Genomic DNA, 23524 nt, shown 5'->3' on the forward strand with positions numbered 1-23524 from the left:
TGACCAGGATAAGAATGCACATACAACAGCACAGTAACTTAATTATAGAACTGTACTAAACATGGTGAAAGGTAGATAACTTATTTTAATCAAATACCGTATTCGAGTATATTTTCAGATAGTTGTTCTTAAATTTAGAGGTAGATTTTTAGGCTCTTATTTTGCAGCTGGTAAGCTCCAAACTGGATGCCACCTTCTGAGACGGAAACCTTTAAGTCCCTGATCTTATTTTACTTAGAAAATCAAATCCATTCAGTGTCACCTTTCCTGAAACCTGGTTTGCAAAAATAATGGATTTTCAGTGATATTAATGGATATTCTGCTTTCGATCCACCAGCGTTTCCACAGCAACAATTGGGTAAAACGATAGACAGTGCATGCTGATTAAAACATGTATATGGACATCTATAAGTTCCCATCTTTATCAAAGTATAACTGACATAATTAATGAGTCTTAATATCTGGTTGTCAATTTCTTCTTTGTGTCTTCAGAATGAAACTTGAATTTCATTTCATTTCCTCTGCATTGCGTTGATCGTTTATCAGTGTCACTGAGAGAAATTCCTGCACACATGAGTGACTGCTGCATCCTAATGCACTTGAATCATTTCCCACCTCTATAAATGAGACATCAACAGCCTCTTAAATATAATCACAATCTTGTGTGCATCTAAACGTCCATTTTGTCAGTGTCACTCACACATCCACACATATACACTTTTTATATACACTTTTATATATATATATATATATATATATATATATATATGTATAGTGAGCCGGCCCTGACAGCCATAAAGCGCCTATTCACCTCTATGGAGAGGCTGTAAAGCAAAAAAATGCAGCCCTCTAACTTGATAGACTGCCAGAGGCTGTGTCAACACACACACACACACACACACACACACACACACACAGACACACAGCTCTTTTTCCTTAATGGATAGCAGGACAAGATGCCCGGCCAGGACTGGTTGAAAGAAGGCCTTATGACAGGGACACACACACACACACACACACACACACACACACACACACACACACACACACACACACACACACACACACACACACACACACACACACACACACACACACACACACGATATGACAAGCAGCCTTCATATTAACGACTTGGGTACCAACCATCCTGTGTAAAAATAAAATAAACAGATTAACACCAGAAATTGATTTTACATTTGCATTTGCAGACTTCAGGATTAAAACAGCATAATATGATTTATGATCTCATTTAATGAATGTAGAATATCTCGTCTGTTGACAGAGTTGGTGCCTTCTATAAGGTTTTACTCAAACAAATGTTCTTAATATATTCTCACACAAAGTTTTATCCAAACAATGTAATGAACGGTAATTTAGCATAATTGATAAATGTGACAAATCAAACAAAATATCTGAATGAATCAGAAGAAAAAGGTAACAAATACATATCACAATCACTGGGGGATTATGAGACAATGGGCCCCTGAGAACAGACATGTAAAAGGCCTCACCGCCTTTCCTACACAGGCAGAAATTATAGTTGTTTAGCGTCTTTTAGTTTTTGTTTTGTGTGTCTTAGTTTTTATGCATCTCACAGTGGTTTTGTGTCTGTGTGGTCATTTAGCAGTTGTTTTTTATGAGTCAAATTTTTCCCCTTTTTTGTAGTCGGTTTGTGTCTATTTGTTGTCATTTGAGTTTCTTCGTAGTCGTTTTGTAGTCTTTTTTTTCTCTTTGTATTTGTTTTTTGTCTCTTAGTAGTCATTTTGTGTCTTTTTGTGCTCATTTTGCATATCTTTGTAGTCATTTTGAGTCTATTTGTAATCATTTTGAGTCACCGTGTAGTTACTTTATGTCTCTTTGGGGTTGTTCTTTGTTCCTTGTGATAATTGTGTGTTACTTTCTGGTTGGTACAGGGGGCCAGGATAGTCCCTGACACTTTGGGCCCCTAAGCCTGTACCCTGCAGTCCCTGTCAGAAATCCATCAATAATCACAAAGGGTCAATGAATGATTTTATGTGTATAAACAATATGTGCATCATATACTATAACCTATATAGGTACCAGATCTCAACCAGACTGAACATCTATGGAGCCATGTTGATATAAGACGCTCTCAACCATTATCATCATCAAAATGGCAAACCCATCTGTATATTTTTTCAGGTTTAGAACATTTGGGATACTCAGTGGAATTAAAAAAGTATTTCTGAGGGTTTAAACAAGGATTGGCCAAACAATTACTGTATGTTGGACCTGAGTGACAAACAGATTTAAGATCAAGTTGGAGAATTGTTCAGCACTAGCAGGTTTGTCCCTCCTATTTCATATTTAGACACAGATGTGAGCTGATCCTCCTGTTTTGAATGTGCAGCTTCATTCTCTGTGTTTTTTTAGAAGTAAGTAAATCAACACTTAAATGTATTCAAGCCTGGAACAGTGTGAGGGCGATTAACATGATTTAAAAAACTTAATCACAGTTCACATCAGCCACAAAATGCTCAGCTGAGAGAATATATTTCAGACACATTTTAAAAGACAGGAAAGGATTTTATTGCATCTCCAGGATGTTGTTGTTCCTCCAAACAGTTTCTGGACCTCAGGATGTTGCTGAGACGTGAGATGTTAAACGATATAAACTGTCAGGCTGGACGGGAAGAAAGCCTCATCTGTGTGTTTCTGTCCGTCTCAGTGTCAAACCTGTCTGCCTGCCTCTCTGATTCCCTGATATTTATCGTATTTATCTATTGATTCATCTGAATGTGTCTAACTTGTCTTTCTCTGCATGTGTGTGCTGATTTAGAGTCTGTGGCGCGTAAAAAATAAGCTAAAACAAGTTTTATTGAAATGTTGGGGACTCTGATGTACAGACCACTGACATTTATATGGCAATATATTCTAATATGGAATATGTGCAATTGCAAGTTAGGTGGTCGTGTACAATATATGTGTGTGCATGTATATGTGTGTTTACACTTACCCAGGTACTGGCTGTATACATTAAAGCGGTATAATTATACTTACTCATACGTAAAGTTTCTAAATCTGTATGTGGAAATCTGTTTTCTTAAAGTGTGCAGCTTTTCAGGAGATCTATTAGCAGAAATGGAATATGATATGTATGTTTTCATTAGTGTGTTTTTGTTAGCTTAGAATGAGCCCTTCATGTCTATATAGGGAGGTGTTCCTCTTCACGGAGTCCCACATGTTTCTACAGTAGCCCAGAACGGACTGGCTACAGAGAAAAGCCTTTCATATCTTAAGTTACCTGAAGGCCACCGTAGTTCTCCGACACACTTGTGAAACTGCGGTAACGTTAGCTGCAGAGTGTAAAACCTTGGTACCACCAGCCGCTGTCTGACTTTCATTGCTCCTGCAGCAGTGTGATAAATGTACGGATTACCTATGAGACAACTGTGTTACCGCAGTTTTGTACACAGCGGCTCACATTACTGCAGGCTTGGAAAGGAAGGAATGAGTCGAATATTCAGTTGGTTGCATCTGCCACCCAACACCTTCTCATTCCAACTCGTCACATACTAACTCTTGGTCAGCCGCCTTGGCAACGCTTTCCAACTCACTGGGTAGCCCAGTTCGTCAAACTAGGAGGCTCCACTATATTCGCAGTGAACGTGTGGTAACGTTGTGAATTCAAACAAAATTTGCTTAAGTTTAGGCATCTGAACAACTTTGAAAGGTTTAGAAAAAAACATCATTGTTGGTAGGTAAACTATGTGAAACGTAAACTATAGTATCATAAGCTCGGAAAACACTTAACTTCCAACTAACTCAATAAAACTTTGGGACACAAATACCGGTTTCAATCACCATCAGCTGCTTAGTAAGGTTTTTGAAAAAGCATCATCGCTGTGTTTAAAATAAATACATAGAATAAGTAAAACATAAACAAAGACATGTAAGTACGGAAAATACATTGCAAACATAACTTATGTATCTTCAAATTAACTCAAAAACGTTTTGGGACATCTTAGTCTCAAAAACTAGTCTCCTCTTTGAAGGTCCTGTGATGGTTTGATAAATCCACCTCCCATCCTGCCCACCCATGTTGGGGTTTTGCTGTATTTATACTTCCAGGTTCATGATTACATACGAAATGATTTTGTGGGATATATTAGAATTGTGGTGCATTCATTTCCGTATGTATAGCTACGAATGCTGTATGAGAACAGCCTGCAAAGTTAACTCTGCTATCATTTTTGAGCTGTGGTAGGACAAATGTGACCTCCTGTACGAGAGAAGACAAACTCACATCAATTATTTGTCGTGACCTTATGTTCAACTACGCATACCGTCCATACAAGTGTGTGTGAAGTCTTAGTGTGTGTGTGTGTGTTTGCCTGTGTGAACAGAAAGCTTATCAGCCAATATACCGAAACAAACGCATCAGCAGTTTTCCAGAGCTTGAAATTTGTCACCCTGAAGAAAAAGCCTCAGTCTGGTTCCAGTCAATCCCATCCGACTACCTGTGTCAGCAATATTCCTGCTTGTTTCCAGCGTTGCGGCGGCCCATATTTGGACCACTGGAGGGCGGAGCGGGAGAGGTAACACAAGCGTCTCTGTGTCGACCTCCAACGTCCACTCTGAGAGGTCTTTCAGGTGGACTCTGCTCTCTTGTAAATCAACTCTGCACTCACTGAGACTGCAAATGAGCTGAAAACAGCCTCTATGAATAATGGGGGTTTGGAAGTGTCGAGACAAAGACAAACAGATAAACACACATTTAAATACAGAAGGAACAATATTTGGTGAATGTGACACTTAAGACAAGTTAACTCGGGGAAAAAATATTAATCAAATTCTCCATTTTTTATGAGAACAAAAGGGTTCATTCATGGCCCGAACTAGCATGAGCAGCAGAATATCACAGTCCAGTACTATTAAATATTCCTGATTTTGTGAGTCAGCTCAACACCACGGGCATACACACATTTTCTTTACGACCCAGGCTGTGGAAACAGATTACATGTCATTTTGTAGAGACTCATTGTGTCTTAATGTGTAGTTAGCACAACACATAAAGCACCATGCACTCAACACTTTTAACAACCTCAGAGTAATTGCAGGTCAATGACACAATAAAACATACTGGAGGTATTTTTTTCTGCTGCCAAAGACATGTTCAGTTCTTCATACTTTTGGTTTGTTGAGACTTTGAGTGACAGTGGTACCAAACGCCAAACTGGAGGAAAAAGTTGTTGCTCTTAAAACCAGGATTAACATTTTATAACATTTGTCCATAAAGTAATGAAGCGGCCTGAAACATGTTTATATTTCTTGCCGATAGTCAGTATGGCGAGTAAAAATGATTTGCTTTAAACACTTTTTAATTACTTACCTGTAAACTTTCTTATTGTGAGAAGAAAATGATTGTACTGACCCTTTAGAAGAGAGCGCTGTCGCTTTAAGAAAGAGTTAAGAAGATGTGCTGTATGCAAGCCGAATACAAAAATGTGCTTGTGCTGAACCATGGGGTTTGTTAGTAAAAGTTGCAAAAACGAAAATGGCATGTTCTCGGGCATTTTAAGGGTGCAACAGTAGCACAGTTGTTTAAAGCCATTCCCATGACGATAACTGATGGAAAATCAAGGAAGAAATGTTAACTTATAAGATCTAAAGTCAAAAGCAATGTTCCAGAGGTTGTTTTTGTTGCTTACAACCGATAATTCAAAAGTGTGTGCTGTTCCTACAGCCTTACCTGTGAGTAATATGAAAATGTTAAGTTTGTCCTGAAGGTGGGGTTATAAATGTAACTGGAACCATTACAATCAAAATGGCTCATCCTCTGAGGACCATGAATGTGCTTAATAAATTCCATGGCAATATGCCCATTAGTTTCTGGTATTCATTGTCCCCTGGAGGACATTTTTAAGGAAATCTGACATTAGATTACAAATTTAATGTCAGTAAAAGTGTTGTTAAAGGCGATGAAAGGCCAGAGGATTCCTCAGAGGGCTTGGCTAAATAGATATATATTTATGAAAAGTGCCACTACCCCATATAAAAGGCATCTGAGGTGGTTTTGACACCAGGATCTTTTAAAAGGGATGTTGAAGAACCAGAGCGATAAGCAGCAGTAGTGCAAAACGATGGCTTACTGAAAAACAGGACAAAAATTAAACCTGGTAAATCAAATTAAGCTACATTTAAACTGAAGCAAAAGAAAAACAAACTAAAGAAAGATGCTAAACTTCTGTTTCCCCTCCTTACTTCAGTGAATTACATTTTGTCTCACCTAACCAGAACCAACCACCTGCTCAGGTAGGTAAAGGGTGAGCTAAACTGAGCAAGCATCCAAATCACACAGATTAATGAACATATTATTAATACAGGATCTCTTAGTAATGGCATCTCATTCTATGGGCATCCATCCATATCAATGAGCACACAAGATATCACAGAATGGATTTACTGCCGAACTATCTTACCTATCTTCATCTTATGCCATCCTTAGGCCATGCCACTAGTGGATCCACAGTGGAAATGACCAATAACAGCATGTAGCTTTTAGATTCTGAATTTTAAACTTTCGACACCTCAGGACTAAATTTCTTCTGCCGGGTTTGTAAATGTGTAATCAGTGTGTAATCAGAAAGTGTTCTTTCCGATTGAGCACATCTGGTTTATGGTTTTGTTCTTCTAAGTTAATAGTTTAGCTCTAAAAATCAAAACCATTTTTTCAATACGGTCAAGAGATGAGCAAATCTGTAGAAGAAATAACCTTAAACAGGTAGCTTGGATTTCAGAAGTATAAATGGGAGTCATTGTTAGCATTTACAGTTTATCTGGATCAACGTCTAAGACATAATCCAATTTCTGTGATCTCAACAGATGACTCAGTTTGTGAGAGAACAAACACAGTAGTTCTTCTTCTACAGAGGGAACAAAATGGATATGTTCTTGTAGACTGTTCCTTTGTTTGACATTTACTTTTTCTTACGTGGGTTATGGAGCAACTGTAGGGTTTGGCCCAACAACAGTCTTGGTAGGGTTTGGCCCAACAACAGTCTTGGCCGTCCTTACCTTGAGAGAGACGCACTAAAAAATCCCTGAGATCCGAGAAGAAGCAGAAGTGAGGTACTTTGTGGTTATTAGATGGATTTTCCACAAAACGAAAACTGTGAGAGCCAAAGAGTGGTTCGCTCGGAGTTTTTGACTCATGATACACTCTTTAAAGTTGACAAATGTTTTATTGTCTTATCAAAACTAAGTGTGTAACACATTTTGGGGGGCTTTTGGCCTAAAGGTGCTTTCTTGTGCTTTCTTAAGACCTGCTGGCTTGGACAGTGGGAAACTCATCTTCCTCTTAAGCGTCTCCTGTTGAAGTCTGCTCAACATCTTTCCAGTGAAGCTCAGCTGCCAACATTAAAAAATATGTGGTCGAACTGGCCGTTTAACTATGAGTGTGCACAAAAATGCCAAGCATTAAAAAAAAAAAAAAAAAAAAGTTTGGAGGTGGCGTGGTATAAAAATGTTCTGGTGCCTGACTTTCTGTGCGGCTCCCTCAGATGTGTCACCATGCAACAGCTGATAGACATGAATGATGGTGAGTAAACCCTGATGTTTCTATTTCATCTGTGTGCAGCTGCTGAATAAACACGAAGTCTGCAAATAAGCACAAAGTTAGAGCAAATCGACAGCTAATACTTGTCCCTTTGAAGATGTGGACGGTAAGAGTGCGTCAGTGAGTGCAGGCAGCACACAGCCGGTATTTACACCTCTGAATAGTTTGGTGGGAGACGAACTGGAGACACGCCTTTCCTCAACCTCAGGCCAACATTAGCATGTTTGACTTTTCACGTGAATGCACACTGACACCAGCAGCAGACACATGTGGCAGTATATATGCATGCTGGAACGGGCGTGCACATGCACATAAAAAGAAAAAGCACTCACATAAGTGCTCCGGAAGCATACCTCATGATTTTTTGCTTTTTTTCAGCTACTTTGCAATCCCATATTTCAACATGATGGTATATAAATTAAAGGTGGAAAACGCTGTTGTTCTATAAAGTACATACTCTCAATGTTATCTATCACACCATGGCCAACTGATAAAATGCTCAGCATCAACCCCAACTCATTTTCCATGTACAGAATAAATGCACTTAACATGGTTGGTGCAGACAAATTAACAGCTAGCAGGACAAAATACACTCATTTTTGATTGGCCGACAGAGTAGTTACTCAAAAGATTAAAAGTAAGTGCAGTGTTCCTTTATAGGTTGAAACTCTCCTACTTTTAAGCTAAATAAACAATTTAAAAACCTTCTCAGCTGCAAAATGCATCAATATAAAGCTGAAAACAGGGCCGAATAGTTCACTTTTTAGAGATACGTGGTTCTCAAAGGACGACGTCGCTACAAACATGTGATGGTCTTAAAGGATATGATGCATTGCTGTAGATTAAACTCTAAACAGTAGAGAGACATCTTTGGTGTTCAACAACGACAGACAGTATACTGGAAATATTCATCCATTTGTTTTACTGTTTTCAGGCAGCACGAACTACAGTATTAAGATAAGATTAATTTTTATAGATTCCTACGCGGGGAAATACTTGCAAATTGTCAAAATGCATATCTAACTACGAAATGTTTTTGGAACTACATTTGTCAATTTCTTTATTGTTTTATTGTTTTTTGTGAGATACAGAAGAGCATTAGGAAGATGTTTTTTATAATTTTGCATTTAAATAAGTAAAGTCAAAATGTGAAATGAAATGTTGAGGTTGAATTTTCAGTATTCGTGCCAAATACCTAAGTCCAATTATTAAAAATAACATTGAAATGTTAAGAATAAACACAAAATGTCAAGAATAAACCAATAAACTATTATCATTAGAGCATAAACTGAAAATTGTGCCTTTATTCTCAACATTTCGTCTTCATTCTTGATAGTTATCATTATTATAACATTATCAATCTCCATTTAAAACCAATGTGACAGATAGACCGACGTTGTCCAGGAGCAGAAAGAATCCTTTTCTTTTCCCAGATTTTTTGAGATTCTGTGCTTCAGCGTTGATATTCAAGGCTGTTTGTATGACCTCACCACCTGGCAGGAGAGGATCACTCTCTCTTTCTCTCTCTCTCTTTCTCTCTCTCTCTCCCTCCCTCTCTCTTTCCAACATCTAAATGTGTGGTGGAGTTTGAATAAAGCTTCTTTCTGCTCTCCTACTCAGGCAGGAGTGAGAGGCCCCTGGAGTCGTTGGCCTGGGAGCTTTGGAGCATCAACGGTACGTTTCCATCTCACAACTGGAGTCCCTATCGAGGAATACTGTGACAGGGTTTTAGGGGAAATACTTTGACTCTTCTTCACCCTCTGATTGGGGTACAGGTACTGGTTCAGGTACTGTATCAGATGTCAAAGCTAACTGATTAGAGATTTATTTATTTTTTTATCCTTGGGGTGTTAATCATGGATAAAAATTGATAACTTTAAGTCAGTTTTTGTGCTCGTGGGAGTTGTGATTTGTTTGCTGGCAGTCTGGTTTGGTTTCTGAGTTTTGCTGAGTAGACTTTAGTGAGGTGTTAATGGAGTCAGCTTTCTTTACAACTAACTGATTGTTGGTGTTGAATTTGTTGGTTTTATTTCACCGTTGTGCTGTGTTGTTCCACAGTGGTTTAAAGTATATAATGTGGCTAAAAGAAGAGTTTTAAAGAGCAGGGAAGTGAAATTAATCACATTTATATGTCAGTTTGCATTCTGCAAGGCTTACATGGATGGATGGAGAGTGGCATGTATGAAATTGCATCATAATTGAATTACTCAGTGTCTGAATTAATTTCATCTCAGTATGCCAGAATGGCTTGTGACTCCTTAAAACAAAGCCATGTCTACATGTCCTCATCTCAAATCTTAACTACTTCATTCAAAGAGCAATTAAGTTTTCCTTGTTTATTCTTCAGATCATTTTTAGAGGCCTAAAATGGTGAAATTATTCACAAGAAAACATGCAAATATCAGAGGACAGTGTGAATTAAGAAATACAATTTTGTGCGCCAGAAATATGTTCTTCTTCTTTCCTATCTTGCAATCGTCTTTGCGAAACCTCAGATACATTTCGCGACCCCTAGTGGGGGTCTGTCCTCCAGGTTGGCAATCACAGCCGGCATCACGGGGAATAAGATACTAAAAGTGCAACGAACACATATCGTTATCAGACATAGCAAACTGCATGCAGGTTGATAAGAATGAAATCATATGCAGAACTGTGTCACTTTCACATGATCAGTCTCCAAACGTTTGCCAGACCTCAAGTCTTAAATGGAAAGATTGAGAAAAATGTTATTTTTGAATTCAAATCCAAGCATCTGAGCAGTTAGACACTGTGTTTGATTATTCGAGAAAACTATTTTACTTCTTGCAATATAGGAAACTACTGCCAAGAGTGACACCCTGTTACCATGGTAACATCGGGCTGTTTGAGCACACGTTGTGAATTGTAATTTTCAGATGTGAAGAAATGACACAAACAATTCACAGAGGGGTTCAGGTTAAGCAAATATCTTAAGACTTTTTTTTATGCAAGTAATCTGTAAGTTAGTCTCAGATAGTTTGAGTCTAGTTGTTTGTGTACATTTGCCACATTTAACTTATGTTCACATGCTGCTCAAGCATGTCTTTGTATGCAGGCATGTCCTAATGCACACATAAACACCTGTAAATATGATATGTTCCATCCACTTAACTGTACAAGAGTCTGTGTGTGTTCTCCAACACAGCCCCCTTACAGTATGTGTCTGTATAGCGACGCATGTACACACACTCTCCCAAGCGTTTTTCTTCACCGGGGGCATCGGACGTGCGCTGCCTCACATCCCCATGGTAATCTATGAGTGTTGGTCTGTGTTTCTGTGTGTGAACGCGTATCAATGTCAACTCTGTTCTTCTGCTGAGGGACTCTGGAGGGTTGGAAGAGAGTGGGAGGTGGTGAGCCTCCCCTGGATGCCCGCCTTGTGTTTACCTTGGCAGGGTTTCACCCCCCCCCAACCCCCGTCTACCCCCACCCCAAGGCCCTGCCCCTGTTCGTGTCCTGGAACAGACCAAGGCCTTATTGCCCTCCACCTCAGCGGAACATACCACAGTGGCCGAAGAGGGGAGCGAGCAGCAAACCCCACCGACTGAATGGGCACACTGTGGAGAGAGAGAGAGAGAGAGAGAGAGAGAGAGAGAGAGAGAGAGAGAGAGAGAGGAGAGAGGGCCGACTGGCTCGATTCCGGCCCGTTGTGGCTTGATCACGAATGCCAGTGCACGTTATGAAGTGGCCACAGTTTAAATGATGCATTTAAAGAGAGTCTGGAGGGTCTGCTCAGTGATCAGATGATAAGGTGTAAGGAGTGGAGGTTTTGGTTTGGCTCGCTCAGAGAAAAGGGGAAGAGGTTTTTGCTGGCGTTCTCTCGAGCTGGTTATTGATATGTTTTTTGGCATTTCACATTGTTATTTCATGTAAAAGAACACAAGACATGAGGTGTGCACTGTTGCTGGACTGATATCAGACAGTTTTCATCTTCAGTCCAACATTGCCCCCAACTGTATTTCAGCCCGCTCTCTTTCCAAGGACGTCAAATACTATATAAATATAGTTGGAAGTTAAGTATTTTCTGTACTTATGATATTATAGTTTACGTTTTACTTAGTCTACGTACTAATTTTAAGCCCAACAATGATATTTTTCCTAAACCTAACTTGGGGTTTTGTCGCCTAATCCTAAGCAAGTGGTTTTTTTTTAATTCACATGTTAACCACGTGTTGTCTGCGTAGTAGGGCATCATAGTTTGACTCGCTGGGCTAAGTAGACACTGATGCGTAGCCACTGGTTTTGCCAGGGTTTCAATAATGGAGCGGAGTGAAGTAAAAACAAACTACTAAGTCAAGCAATTTTGAAAAGACATGCCGCACAGCTTGACAGCAACGATAGTCCCGCCCCTGGCAGTACACTTCTACATCACTGCAGCTCTGTGAGAAGTTAAACCACTGAGGGGCAGCAAAAACAATACGTTTAGCTGCTGTTCAGTTGCTCTCTGTTGGAAATATACTAAGACTTTGTTTTTGATCTTATGGCAGGCCACAATACATTTTATTTTCCCATGAAAATATAAAAAGAAAGTCAGTGATTTTGGTGGATATCATTTGGACCAACTTTCAACAATCATAAAAAAATAAACTACCGTGGCACATGCAACATCTTAAAATTTGATATTCATGGGAGGATGCTGTTGGAAAGTAATCCAGAAAGAAACAAGAATAAATCCAACACTGTTTTAAAATTGCCTAAAAGTCAGGAATAAACCAGAGAAGTCAGAAAAAGCCACAAATCAGCAAACACCCCTAAAAGAAGAGAAGGCCAAAAAACAACAAGACGTCAGTGAGTTAGAATGCGTTGTGTGGGTGGACTGAACATCACAGACCGATAATAAAAGCATGACAGTGTGGGATTATTCCAAGATGGATGTGTCCATCTGTCTCCATATGCTGTGAGGTATTTAGTGTTTCCTCCCAAACTGAGCAAACATTCACTCTCAGACACATCTTAGACAGCAGGGCAAATATTAGTCCTACTGTAGGCTACTGTATGTGCTGGATCTGAGGAACTCTGAGAATGCTAGCAGCGCCCACACACACACACACACATTCATGCGTTTGCACACAGAGAGACATAGAGTATACAGTTTAACAGTGTGTTACAGTGAATATATATGATTTTGGAGTCACCTGAACTTTAAAAAAAAGTCTCTTTCAGCCATTTCACCAGGCTGCCAACTTCAGGTCAGCCACTGCAAACGCTTTGCGACTGTGAGCTCCAGGTTTTATTGGTTGTAAATGTCACAGTGTGGCTGTTTGAAATGAGCTGAATGTGTTCCAGCAACGAACGCAGCACAATGAGGGTTCAGTTGGGACCCTCAACGGTTTCGTATGTTTGGACCGTGCTGCATGTCACAGCTCTGGAATGCTGAGAGAAAATAAGCAAAGTGGTAATCAGTGTTTGACAGATGTGGGTTTGTGATATCAGGGCTGATGTTTTTGGAACTGAAGTAGCCAGTTGGTGAACTTTATTTAATTATGGTCAAACTTGACTTTTGTCTCCAAAGTAAATAGATAAAAAACTGTTTGTTAGCAGCATTTGATCGTTTGAGGTATATTATTACTTTTTGTGTGTGTTTGCATCACTTTAGGCATCACTGTTCTTTAATTAAAAATATACAGAAAACAGAAAAAGAATGCGACAAACTGATGTGTAGCAGAGTGATGAAGAATGTGAAAGTGATGTTCACCTTCTTAGTATAGCATATCAGCATGCTAGAATTAGCACAATAAGTACAGCTGAGGTTGATGGGAATGTCATTAATTTTGCAGGAATTTAGTCAAAAAACGAAGTATTTGACAAATTTTGATTTTGACCTGATGATAGAAGATTAACGGAAAGGAAAGAGTCTCATAGTCCTCTGGGCAACATGGATCTTTGAACCAGGTTATCCATCATAAAGTTGTTGAGATTTTTCAAACTTAATATTCAAACTTTATAGCAGTTTTCATGTGGGATATTTGGCTTATAGAATGGCAAAGACAAACACACATATATTGTAAAGCAGATGCCCTCTTACTCTAGTTGTAACCAAAAAAGACTTGAGATTCTGAGAATTTTTTTTGCAGCTGATTGTATATTCATACATGCACAGACACTATAAATAAACCGTCTGCACATAAACAAAGAGACAAAGAGAGAACAGTTAGTAAGGTGTGGAAAAAAAGCCTCATTTCAACATTCATTTGTCCCCTCTCAAGCCTGAGCATAATTTTAGCACTAAAGACATTTCCTGTGCCCAGAGACAGAGGGGCTTTCATTCCTCAGCGAGCATGTATGGTATTTCCAAACGATACTAGAGACTCCTGACGTCCGCTTTCCATTTTAGCCACCGAGGCTGACGGAATATAAAAATGAACAGAGTATCCTACAAAGCATGGAATATGAATGTGACCGTACAGGAGTTAGGGGAAGAAACACAGTGGCATTCAGGGGCAGAGGAAATGATAATAAACCCTCTAATTCATTCTAACACTTGCTTCAGTGTTCATTCAGTGCAGCGTTTCTGGTAAAGGAGTAATACAGTTTGTATTCCCTCTATATACATACTTAGACCTCTGATCAGTAAGTTATGTAGGGCTTGAAAAGGACGAATATGACTATACATTTAAAATGGTTTTCATAACTTGCCAGTTCTTTTCTGTCGTTTATCACATCGGTCACACAAGTTTGAGATCAGTGTTGTCTATTTGGTTGTTTTTCAGGTAACCATGACCCCCTGCTTCTGCTGTGTGTGTCCTTGCCTCTCATCTTGGCAACAGTTACATTTGAACTTGAAAACCATGACGGTAAGTGTGGCTTTATCAGATGGATTCTCATCTTCATAGTCAAAGTATATACATTTAAAAAAGTGTCTCTAGACCCTTTGAAAACCTGACTATTGGGAGATAAATAGACATTAATATAAAGCTTTTCTTATGAACGATTTAGTTGGTACTTTTTTGCAATCTACTATCTGATTAGAATTTAAATACGCTGCTGATGTATTGGCAGGCTCAGACTTATTAACTTATTTAGATTGTTTGGTCCCACTTGCAGACATTGTTCTATTCCTACCTCTCTTTTAACCAATGTTTTCCCTCAAATTATTTTACTAATCATTTCTAGAGACATAATTTTTCCACAAAAAGTGACAAACAGTATAAGAACAAAGTAGTCCTGCATTGAGTAGACTTGACCATTGTAAATAAGTTATTTTGGGTCAGCTGTTGCTCAGTTAGTAGAGCAGGTTGTACATTTATTTTTATCATGAGGATGTATCCTCATTAACAAATAAAAAGATTAACAACTGGACCTATTTTTACCGTAGACATGGATGGATCATTGCGTGTCAGCATCCCTATGGAGATGCCTCTCCGTCCTCTGCTGGGCAGCAAGGTAGTGGTGCCCTGCTACTTCCAGGACAACACAGTCAACGACCCCGGAGCCCCGACCCTCGCCCCGCTCTCCCACCGCATCAAATGGTCCTACGTCACCAAGGAGAAAGTCACCACCATCCTGGTGGCGTCCGAGGGGAAAGTTCAAGTGGAGACTGAGTATTTGGACAGGGTGACAATGATCAACTACCCGCTGGTGTCCACCGACGCCACCCTGGAGATAACAGAGCTGAGGTCCAAAGATTCTGGCACCTACCGCTGCGAGGTGATGCACGGCATTGAGGACAACTATGACATGGTGGACATCCAGGTTCAGGGTACGCCAAAGAAACACAAAGTTTCATTCAATTTACTTCACTACCATATTAAAGTTATTATCTGCTCACCCCAGGGAAGTCAAGCTTCTTTTCGTACATAGAACTTAGACCCTGCATTTCTGTCTCAAAGGTTCTCTCAAATTAAAGATTTACAGGATGAAAAAAGTTCTAGCAAACATATTTTGCAACAAAAGTGTGGCCAAAAGTTAATGTTTTACTTTCTTTTACAACAATGCTTTCCGTGCACATGTACAAAAACTGTAAAAAAAAATCTGTGCCAATCATTCAGTTGTTTGCAGGTTTAAACTCTTTTTCTCTGTTTGGTTTTTGGTCGGGTATAAACCAGTTCCCAAAAGGTGAATTAATTGGTATGAGATATAACGGCACACTGTTTCATCAAGCTCATAGAGGTGAAATTGAAGGACAAATGTTGGTAGAAAAGAGCTCATCGAAATTGGCATAATAACTTAAAAGATATTTCATCGCAGTTCTTCTTTCTCCTCGCTCACTTTCTGTTTCTCACAGGTATCGTGTTCCACTACCGAGCCATCTCCACCCGCTACACCCTGACGTTCGAGAAGGCGAAGGCCGCCTGCATCCAGAACAGTGCGACCATCGCCACTCCAGCCCAGCTGCAGGCTGCCTACGACGACGGATACCACCAGTGCGATGCTGGATGGCTCTCCGATCAGACTGTCAGGTAGCGTTAGTCCAAACTGCTTTTACTGATCACAAAGGACAGGATGCCATCAAAAAGATTTAAACAGTAAAATAACTGATATTGTTACTGACTTTTCATCTAAGTCCATCTGCTTGACCTTTCAAGGTACCCCATCCATGAGCCACGGGAGCGTTGCTTTGGAGACAAGGAGGACTTCCCCGGCGTGAGAACATACGGTGTGAGAGATGTCAACGAGACCTACGACGTATACTGCTTTGCCGAGAAGCTGTCAGGTACAGTCTTCTAACAAGGGTAGCTGCCAAACTACCTGATATATGAAACCTCTGTAGTGTGGGCAGGACTGTAGACTGTAGTCATGTCAACATCTTTATCTGACTTCCTCTCTCCACTCCACTCCCAGGCAGGGTCTTCTACTCCATGTCTGTAGAGAAGTTTAGCTTCTATGAAGCAGGAGATCAGTGCGGCAAACTGGGTGCCCGACTTGCCACCACCGGAGAGCTGTACCTGGCCTGGAAGGACGGCATGGATGTGTGTAACGCTGGCTGGCTGGCGGACAGGAGTGTTCGCTACCCAATCAACATCGCCAGGCCTCAGTGTGGAGGAGGACTCCTGGGAGTGAGAACCGTCTACCTGTTCGCCAACCAGACAGGATACCCCTACCCGGACTCTCGCTACGATGCTGTCTGCTTCCAAGGTAAATCCTTCCTGGAGATTTGAACAAAAATCTACCCAGAGATACTTAATATCTGTGCATTCAGGGAGGTTTGTTGTTGACATAATAACTCATAGCCATGGATTAAGGGTAGATTTCTTACCACAAGTTCTATTTAGCAATTGTGCAATCTTGTCTCCTTAGCTGGTGACGTGCCCGTGAGGACCACTCCTTTCCCGGACATCATCCGCATGACACCGGCCCCTGAGATGTATCCGGGCCTCACCCCCTCTGTGGGAGAGGAGATCAAGCGTGGAGGAGTCGACACCTTCACCCCACTGCCCGTACCGCCCAGTATGACCGACGTAGATACTGCCATGGCTCCCACAGGTAAGTTGGTTATGTACTTATGTACTGGAAATGCATTTCTACAAAGTTTCAACCTTCTGAACCTTCACCCCCTCCAAAAATTTGAGTATTCCCCTTAGCCTCTGTGCAAATCTCTGCCTCTGATGATAGTAAAGATCAAAATCAGCTGCAAATGTTATGCTATGTTGACTCATTCCAATAACCTATTTTTAGAGATGCCTAACTAAAATAACAGGTTGCAATAGCAGGCAATATCCTAATAAAATACATCCAAGTATTCCAGCAGCAGGATCCAAATATGAGCACTGTTATGTTTAGTACTTTCCCAATGTGTATTTTTACTTAAATATTGCCAAACACACCAATTCCACAAAATCCTCTCATGCATGCCTGCACGTTGTTCATTGGCCTGGACACTCACACTGGTATTGCTGTCATTGCTTATCTGACGTTACATAACCACAGGGCAGCCAATAAAATACTTATACATGTTCAAACTAAAGTAAATGCCCCAGACTGCATCTGTGTAAAAAAAAAAGCATCATTAGAAAATAAAGATTGATGGAACAAAGAAGGCAACGCTTGAGGAAGAATAAATAACATAAAATGAGACGTTTGACTTCCATGTGTCCTCATTGTGTTTCTTTTCTTTCCTCCCTCTCATTTCCCAGGTGTTGTATTCCACTACCGACCCATCACCGGTCGGTACACTCTGACCTTTGTGGAGGCTCAGCAGGCCTGCCAGAGTGTTGGGGCAGTCATCGCTAGCTCCCTGCAGCTGCAGGCAGCCTTCGAGAAAGGCCTGCACCAATGTGATGCCGGCTGGCTATGCGACCAGACTGTCAGGTAAGCTTAAGGAGTTTGTTGTGTGAGATAGACCATTATATTGGGTTTCCTGGAGGGATATTATGGAAAAGCAAAGCCTTAATATATTGCACCAATATCCTCTTTCATGCTCAGGTATCCCATCGTGTCACCCAGAGATAACTGTGCTGGTAATCTGCCACTCCTCCCAGGAGTCAGATCCTACGGCCTGAGACCAGCCAATGAACGTTACGATGTATTTTGTTATGTGGAACGTCTCCAAGGTGAGGAGCCTACTCGATTAAATATCTACCTATCTAGCTTTTTCATCTGGCATGGTCTGAGTTCCTCTAAATTTTTGTGATTGCTTCCTCCAGGTGAGGTCTTCTTCACCAGTGACTATGACAGCTTCTCCTATGAGGAAGCTGTGCAGCACTGTCAGAAACTCAACACAACCTTGGCCACCACTGGGCAGCTGTTTTCTGCCTGGAACCAAGGGCTTGACAAGTGCCGTCCAGGCTGGTTGCTGGACCGCAGCGTCCGCTACCCGATCACAACCCCCAGGTCACACTGTGGAGGCGGCCAGGTCGGGGTCCACATTATCTACGCCTACCCAAACCAGACAGGATTTCCTGATGAGCATTCACGCTACGACGCCTACTGTTTTAAAGGTAGGAAAGTGTTATGCATGGTTACGTTTAGATTTTAGAAGAAAAAGTCTCCTTAACAGCACTCCTTCCAGCAAAATTCACCAACATAAATTGTTCTTGCCATTTATTAAACACTTTGTCTGGCTTGACTAATCTGTCATCTGCTTTTTTTTCCAGCTGAAGTTCCTGTTGTTCACTTTGAAAATGAAACCAGTGTGAATCTGACAATCGATGTTGATGTGGATGTTGATGTGGATGTCATCAACAAGACAACAGTCACATTTGATTCCTTCGCTCCCACAGGTGAGGCAGATTTAACAAATGTATTCTCTTAAGTCCTTGTCATTGTCTTGGCTTGATCTTGCAGTTTTAATATTTAAAAAAATACACGATCCGGATAATATCTTAAATTTGCCAAAGCAGTTTGTTTGTTAGGTTTGTGTATTATTTATTTGCATCTTCCTCATCCCTTTGCTTTTAGTTGAAACTACTGGACAGTACAATGAAACTGAAACCCATGTAAACATCACTGAAATCGAGGAATTTATCAACCAGACAACCATTACAACTTACCAAGTTGCTCCACCTGGTGAGAAAAAAGGAAAAACTGTGTGAATGAAAAGGCCACAGATATGAGATTTCAATTGAAGAATGACAACAAATCTAACATTCTCTTGATTCTTCTTCATATTTCCTCCAGTGAGACCCATCTTTCCTACAGTCCCTGTTGATGTGTCCGGCTCTGGTTCAGCTGATCATTCAGCCAGCGGAGAGAGCTCAGGGGAGTCCGGTACCTCCGGCGCCTTCGGCAGCTCCGGTACCAGTGGTGACGCCTCCGGGACCAGCGGTGACGCCTCCGGGACCAGCGGTGATGCCTCCGGTACCAGCGGTGACGCCTCTGGGACCATCGTTGACGCCTCCGGTACCAGTGGTGACGCCTCCGGTACCAGCGGTGACGCCTCCGGCTCAGGAGAGAACGTCATCTTCAGCGGAAGCCCTGACGTCTTCTCCGGGGAACAGTCCGCCTCTGGAGGCCCGCAGGAGGCAGAAGGGGGAAGTGCTGTCATCGTCACATCTGGCGAATTTGGTAGTGCATCTGGATCCGGGGAGGTTGTTGACAGTCAGCATTCTGGCTTCGGTGTATCTGGATCAGGTTCTATCAGTGGAAGCGGAGACATCAGTGGTAGTGGAGGAGACTCAGTGATCATCATGGTGGATGGGATGATGGAGGAGGTGTCGAAAACTCACCAAAAACCCAGTGAGCAGGAGTTGGGCCAGGGAGGCATTGATACCAGTGGGTCTTTCTTGGAATCAAGTACCTACGGATCTGGAGCTTTGTCCGGGTCGGGCTCCGGTGGATTTTCTGGCATCTCATTTGTCGACCACAGTGCCGTTGACCTGACAGTCCAGCCGTCTGGTGAGCAGGAGGTGTCTGGATATCGCCCCTCTGGATCCGGGTTCCACAGCGGCTTTCCAAGTGGTTTTCCAAGTGGTTTTCCATCCGGTGTCTCAGGCTCTGCCTCTGGAGACTTTATCCTGCATCGTGGTGATGTCATCTACCTAACAGACAATGACATGATGGAGGTGACCGCACGGCCGGAAGTACGCCACCCTGAGCAGGGTCGTGGGGTGGTGGAGATCAGCGGCGGAGGAAGCGGGTCAGGGATCCATCATGAATTCAGAGGCACTTCGGATGAAATCTTGCATTTCTCGGGAAGCGGAGCCCCTCATGAAAAACCGACCGCTGACGAGCTTTCCGTCGCCTTGCCCCCTGGATCGCAGACGACTTACACCGAGTACATTTCCGGTCTCGGCCTATCAGGACTCGGGGAGGAGGGTCAGGAAAGCCTTGCAGGCCATACAGTGCATGTAGTGACTCCAGAGGCAGCCTACACCAGCCCAACCACAGCACCGTCAGTGTCATTAGCAACCCCTGCAGTAGTACAGCAGCCTGAACTCGTAGAAGGTATGTGATCCGGGTCTTAACTTTGCTGTAATTCTTCTGCTATAATTTTGATCCATTAGGTAAAATAAAGATGCCATATTCACATAAGCAACATTTTTGGAAATACGCCTATTTGTCTACCACAATATTTTAGCAATTGTCCTTGATGGACTGGAAATACGTTTTCAGCTATAATGTTCAAGCTAAAGAGTCTTTCTCTCTGCTCTCAGCCTTGGTAGACCCCTGTGTTCCAAACCCCTGCAGTTCAGGAACCTGCTCTGTGCAGGGAGAGCTCGCTGTGTGTCAGTGTCCTACTGGTTTCACTGGTGAAGACTGCTCAACACGTGAGTCAACAAACTACCATAACAAACACCTCATTATTGTTTTTAATGCCATTTAGCTTGTGCTGGATACCATTTTTTTATTCTATCTGTCGTATATATTTTTATGCTTTTGTCCAAATGTGTTTTGATGTGTTTGTCTGTGTGTGTAGCTGTGCAGGGCTGTGCGGAGGGCTGGTTGGAGTTCATGGGCAACTGTTACCTCCACTTTGCTGAGAGAGATACCTGGTCTGAGGCTGAGCAACGCTGTCAGGAGGTCAACGCCCACCTGGTTAGCATCGGCTCCCAGGAGGAGCAGCAGTTTGTCAACTGTGAGTAGCTGTGTCTAAAGTATCTGAAGAAAATATCTAAAAACAAATGTTAGTAATGGTTAGGACAATATAAGTAAAACAGAGAATTTAAAACTTTTAAAGGTTAAACCACCAGTTAGGTTCTTGCGCTGACAGTGATTACAAATGGGAAGCCAGTGAGGGATCATGTCCCTGTCACTGCACTTGTGATTTCTACTGGTAGCCTGGGGGGTTTGCATGCAGTGGACTGGAATCTGGGGGGGTATCGACACTAACCACTGTGTAACGAGGACTGCAGTAATGGGTTATTGGCCTTTCAAAAAAGGGTAAAAAAGGAGGTTTTGGAGTTACAATGCTGGATGACTTTTAAAAAAGGGGGTTAAAACTATATATTTTGTAGTTGAAAGTCAAAACTCAACAATGCAATTATCTCTTCCTATCCCCACTTCACATTTTAAGAGGCAGGATGTGCCCTGGACAGTCAATCTAGGACCTTTTTACCCTGAGCCCCTGTGAACCAGGGAGGGATAAACAACTTGTTACTACTACTACAAGCATACTATAAGAGAAGACGTGTACTGTTTAAGTAAGTTCAAAGCTAAAATCTATTTTTCTTTGCGATGCAGCCAATGGCCAGGACTACATGTGGATTGGACTCAATGACAAAGATGTGCAGAATGAGTTCCACTGGACAGACGGCAGTCCTCTGGTGAGTTTGGTTGCTTAACAACTATCTACATCATTTAATCTTGTTCATGGATTCATTGATTTTGTCTTTGTACCTTCCTTAGAGCTTTGAGAACTGGAGGCCAAACCAGCCAGATAACTACTTCAACTCTGAGGAGGATTGTGTGGTGATGATCTGGCACGAGGGCGGACAGTGGAATGACGTGCCCTGCAACTACCACCTTCCCTTCACCTGCAAGACCGGACCTGGTAAGCATACTGGGTAAAAAACAACCAAGACGAGCTTCGTAATTACCAACTGTCACTTGACGTTGTCGGATTTCCTTTTTTCAGTCATGTGCGGCGCTCCCCCTGAGGTGGAACACGGCCGGCCGATGGGCAGCGGCAGAGAGCACTACCCCGCCAACTCTATAGTCCGCTACCAGTGTGACGCAGGCTACACGCAGCGCCACCTGCCGGTCATACGCTGCATGCCAGACGGGCAGTGGGAGCAGCCACAAGTGGAATGTACAGAAGGTAAGCTTGCATGGAAAAAATGCTGACCTATTGATTTACCATGCATGATTTAAAAATGTTTGTGTCTTAAGACAACAACATACAAGTGTAACTCAGTTAGCCTCAGCCAAAAACAACCAAAAGAATGTAGGACCAGATAGGATGTAAACAAATAAGACAAAACACTAAACAAAGAAAATAATGTAATGAGGTGTATGTTTCAGCAAAAATTCCCCTCATTGGCAGAAATGTGGCGTTCAACTGTGTATAAAAGTCACTTTCTCACATATCAGATCCAAGACAAATGTGTGATTCCATGAGCTGAATTAATAGTTGTGCATTGAGGAATTACATCGTAGCTTCAAAGCCTAAATGGGAAGAATGCATAAAAACTCATTAGTCTTCACCTTTAAAGTAACACAGCAAGTCATTTCAACTGCAAACCCCATGCTTATGGTGATCAAGACACTGGATCACAGTAAATTAATGAATTTAAATTGCAAAATGGATGGATACTCATGATAAGAAATAGAAGTAGAAGTTACCTCAATATAACTACAGTCATATCAGTAAATACAAAGCCCACTCTCACTATTTGTCACAAAGTCTAATATCAAATGCAACAAAGGTTCCTGGTCGAACTCAAACCGAGGACGTTGCAGTTCATCGTTTATTCCCTAAACCCCTAGGTTACCTGGGCACCCTAAATGCTTGTTTTTAATCCACTTCATTCATGAAGAAGAAATATAGAAGAGATGGAGGACCAGAACTAATCGGGGGAGAATTAAACCTTGCAGACAAACATAAATTGTAAAGTGTGTGAAATACACCTCCTGCAGAGCTGATGAAGAGAACAGGGTGGCTTTTGAAAACGGATCCTTTGAGCTACACCACTCACTTCAGGGGCAATTTATTCGTCTATTGGCAACTCATGTTTACATGATGTCATCAGTATGCATACCTTTTTCTCCTCCACCCCCCCACAGCCGGCGCCAACAGTAACAGGCTACACAAAAGATCCCTCAGGAGAAGAAGTAAAGCGGTCGGCAGCCGACAGGAACAGAGGAAGCTGCACTGAGCAGGAATGAAAAGGACATACAACAGAGAGCCACAAAGACCCCCCCCTCTTGTAAAGAAGCATGGACACCAATGCAAACGACGGACCAAAAAAGATAATATTCCCCACCATGTACACACATACACACACACACAAACACACACTAAAGCACATTTAGACAGTGATAGTGTAATTGACTGATGTTTAGGATCTTTGAGTGTCACCCTGCACCTTGAGAAGGCAGTCTTTTCTA

General features: G+C 41.7%; 1 protein-coding gene across 1 annotated transcript; it reads left to right on the forward strand.

The window, feature by feature from the left end:
* The first annotated feature begins 7536 nt into the window (after window positions 1–7536).
* acanb (aggrecan b) lies at window positions 7537–23292 on the forward strand. The gene is made up of 19 exons (XM_054619624.1): window positions 7537–7564; window positions 9203–9256; window positions 14311–14394; window positions 14916–15299; window positions 15825–15999; window positions 16126–16253; window positions 16382–16675; window positions 16838–17023; window positions 17674–17848; window positions 17963–18090; window positions 18184–18477; window positions 18634–18759; window positions 19157–20422; window positions 20632–20745; window positions 20895–21053; window positions 21659–21741; window positions 21824–21968; window positions 22053–22235; window positions 23201–23292. The coding sequence occupies exons 1-19, from the start codon at window positions 7537–7539 to the stop codon at window positions 23290–23292; spliced, it is 4098 nt and encodes a 1365-aa protein (XP_054475599.1).
* The last annotated feature ends 232 nt before the right edge of the window (window positions 23293–23524 follow it).

The sequence above is a fragment of the Anoplopoma fimbria genome, chromosome 19 (genome assembly GCF_027596085.1).
Source record: "Anoplopoma fimbria isolate UVic2021 breed Golden Eagle Sablefish chromosome 19, Afim_UVic_2022, whole genome shotgun sequence".
Classification (NCBI taxonomy): domain Eukaryota; kingdom Metazoa; phylum Chordata; class Actinopteri; order Perciformes; family Anoplopomatidae; genus Anoplopoma; species Anoplopoma fimbria.

Coding starts and splice junctions, on each gene's coding strand:
- acanb (XM_054619624.1), top strand. CDS start 7,537: ATGCAACAGCTGATAGACATGAATGATG. Junction 14,395..14,915: donor TGAACTTGAAAACCATGACG/GTAAGTGTGGCT, acceptor TTTTTACCGTAG/ACATGGATGGATCATTGCGT. Junction 21,054..21,658: donor GGAGCAGCAGTTTGTCAACT/GTGAGTAGCTGT, acceptor TTTGCGATGCAG/CCAATGGCCAGGACTACATG.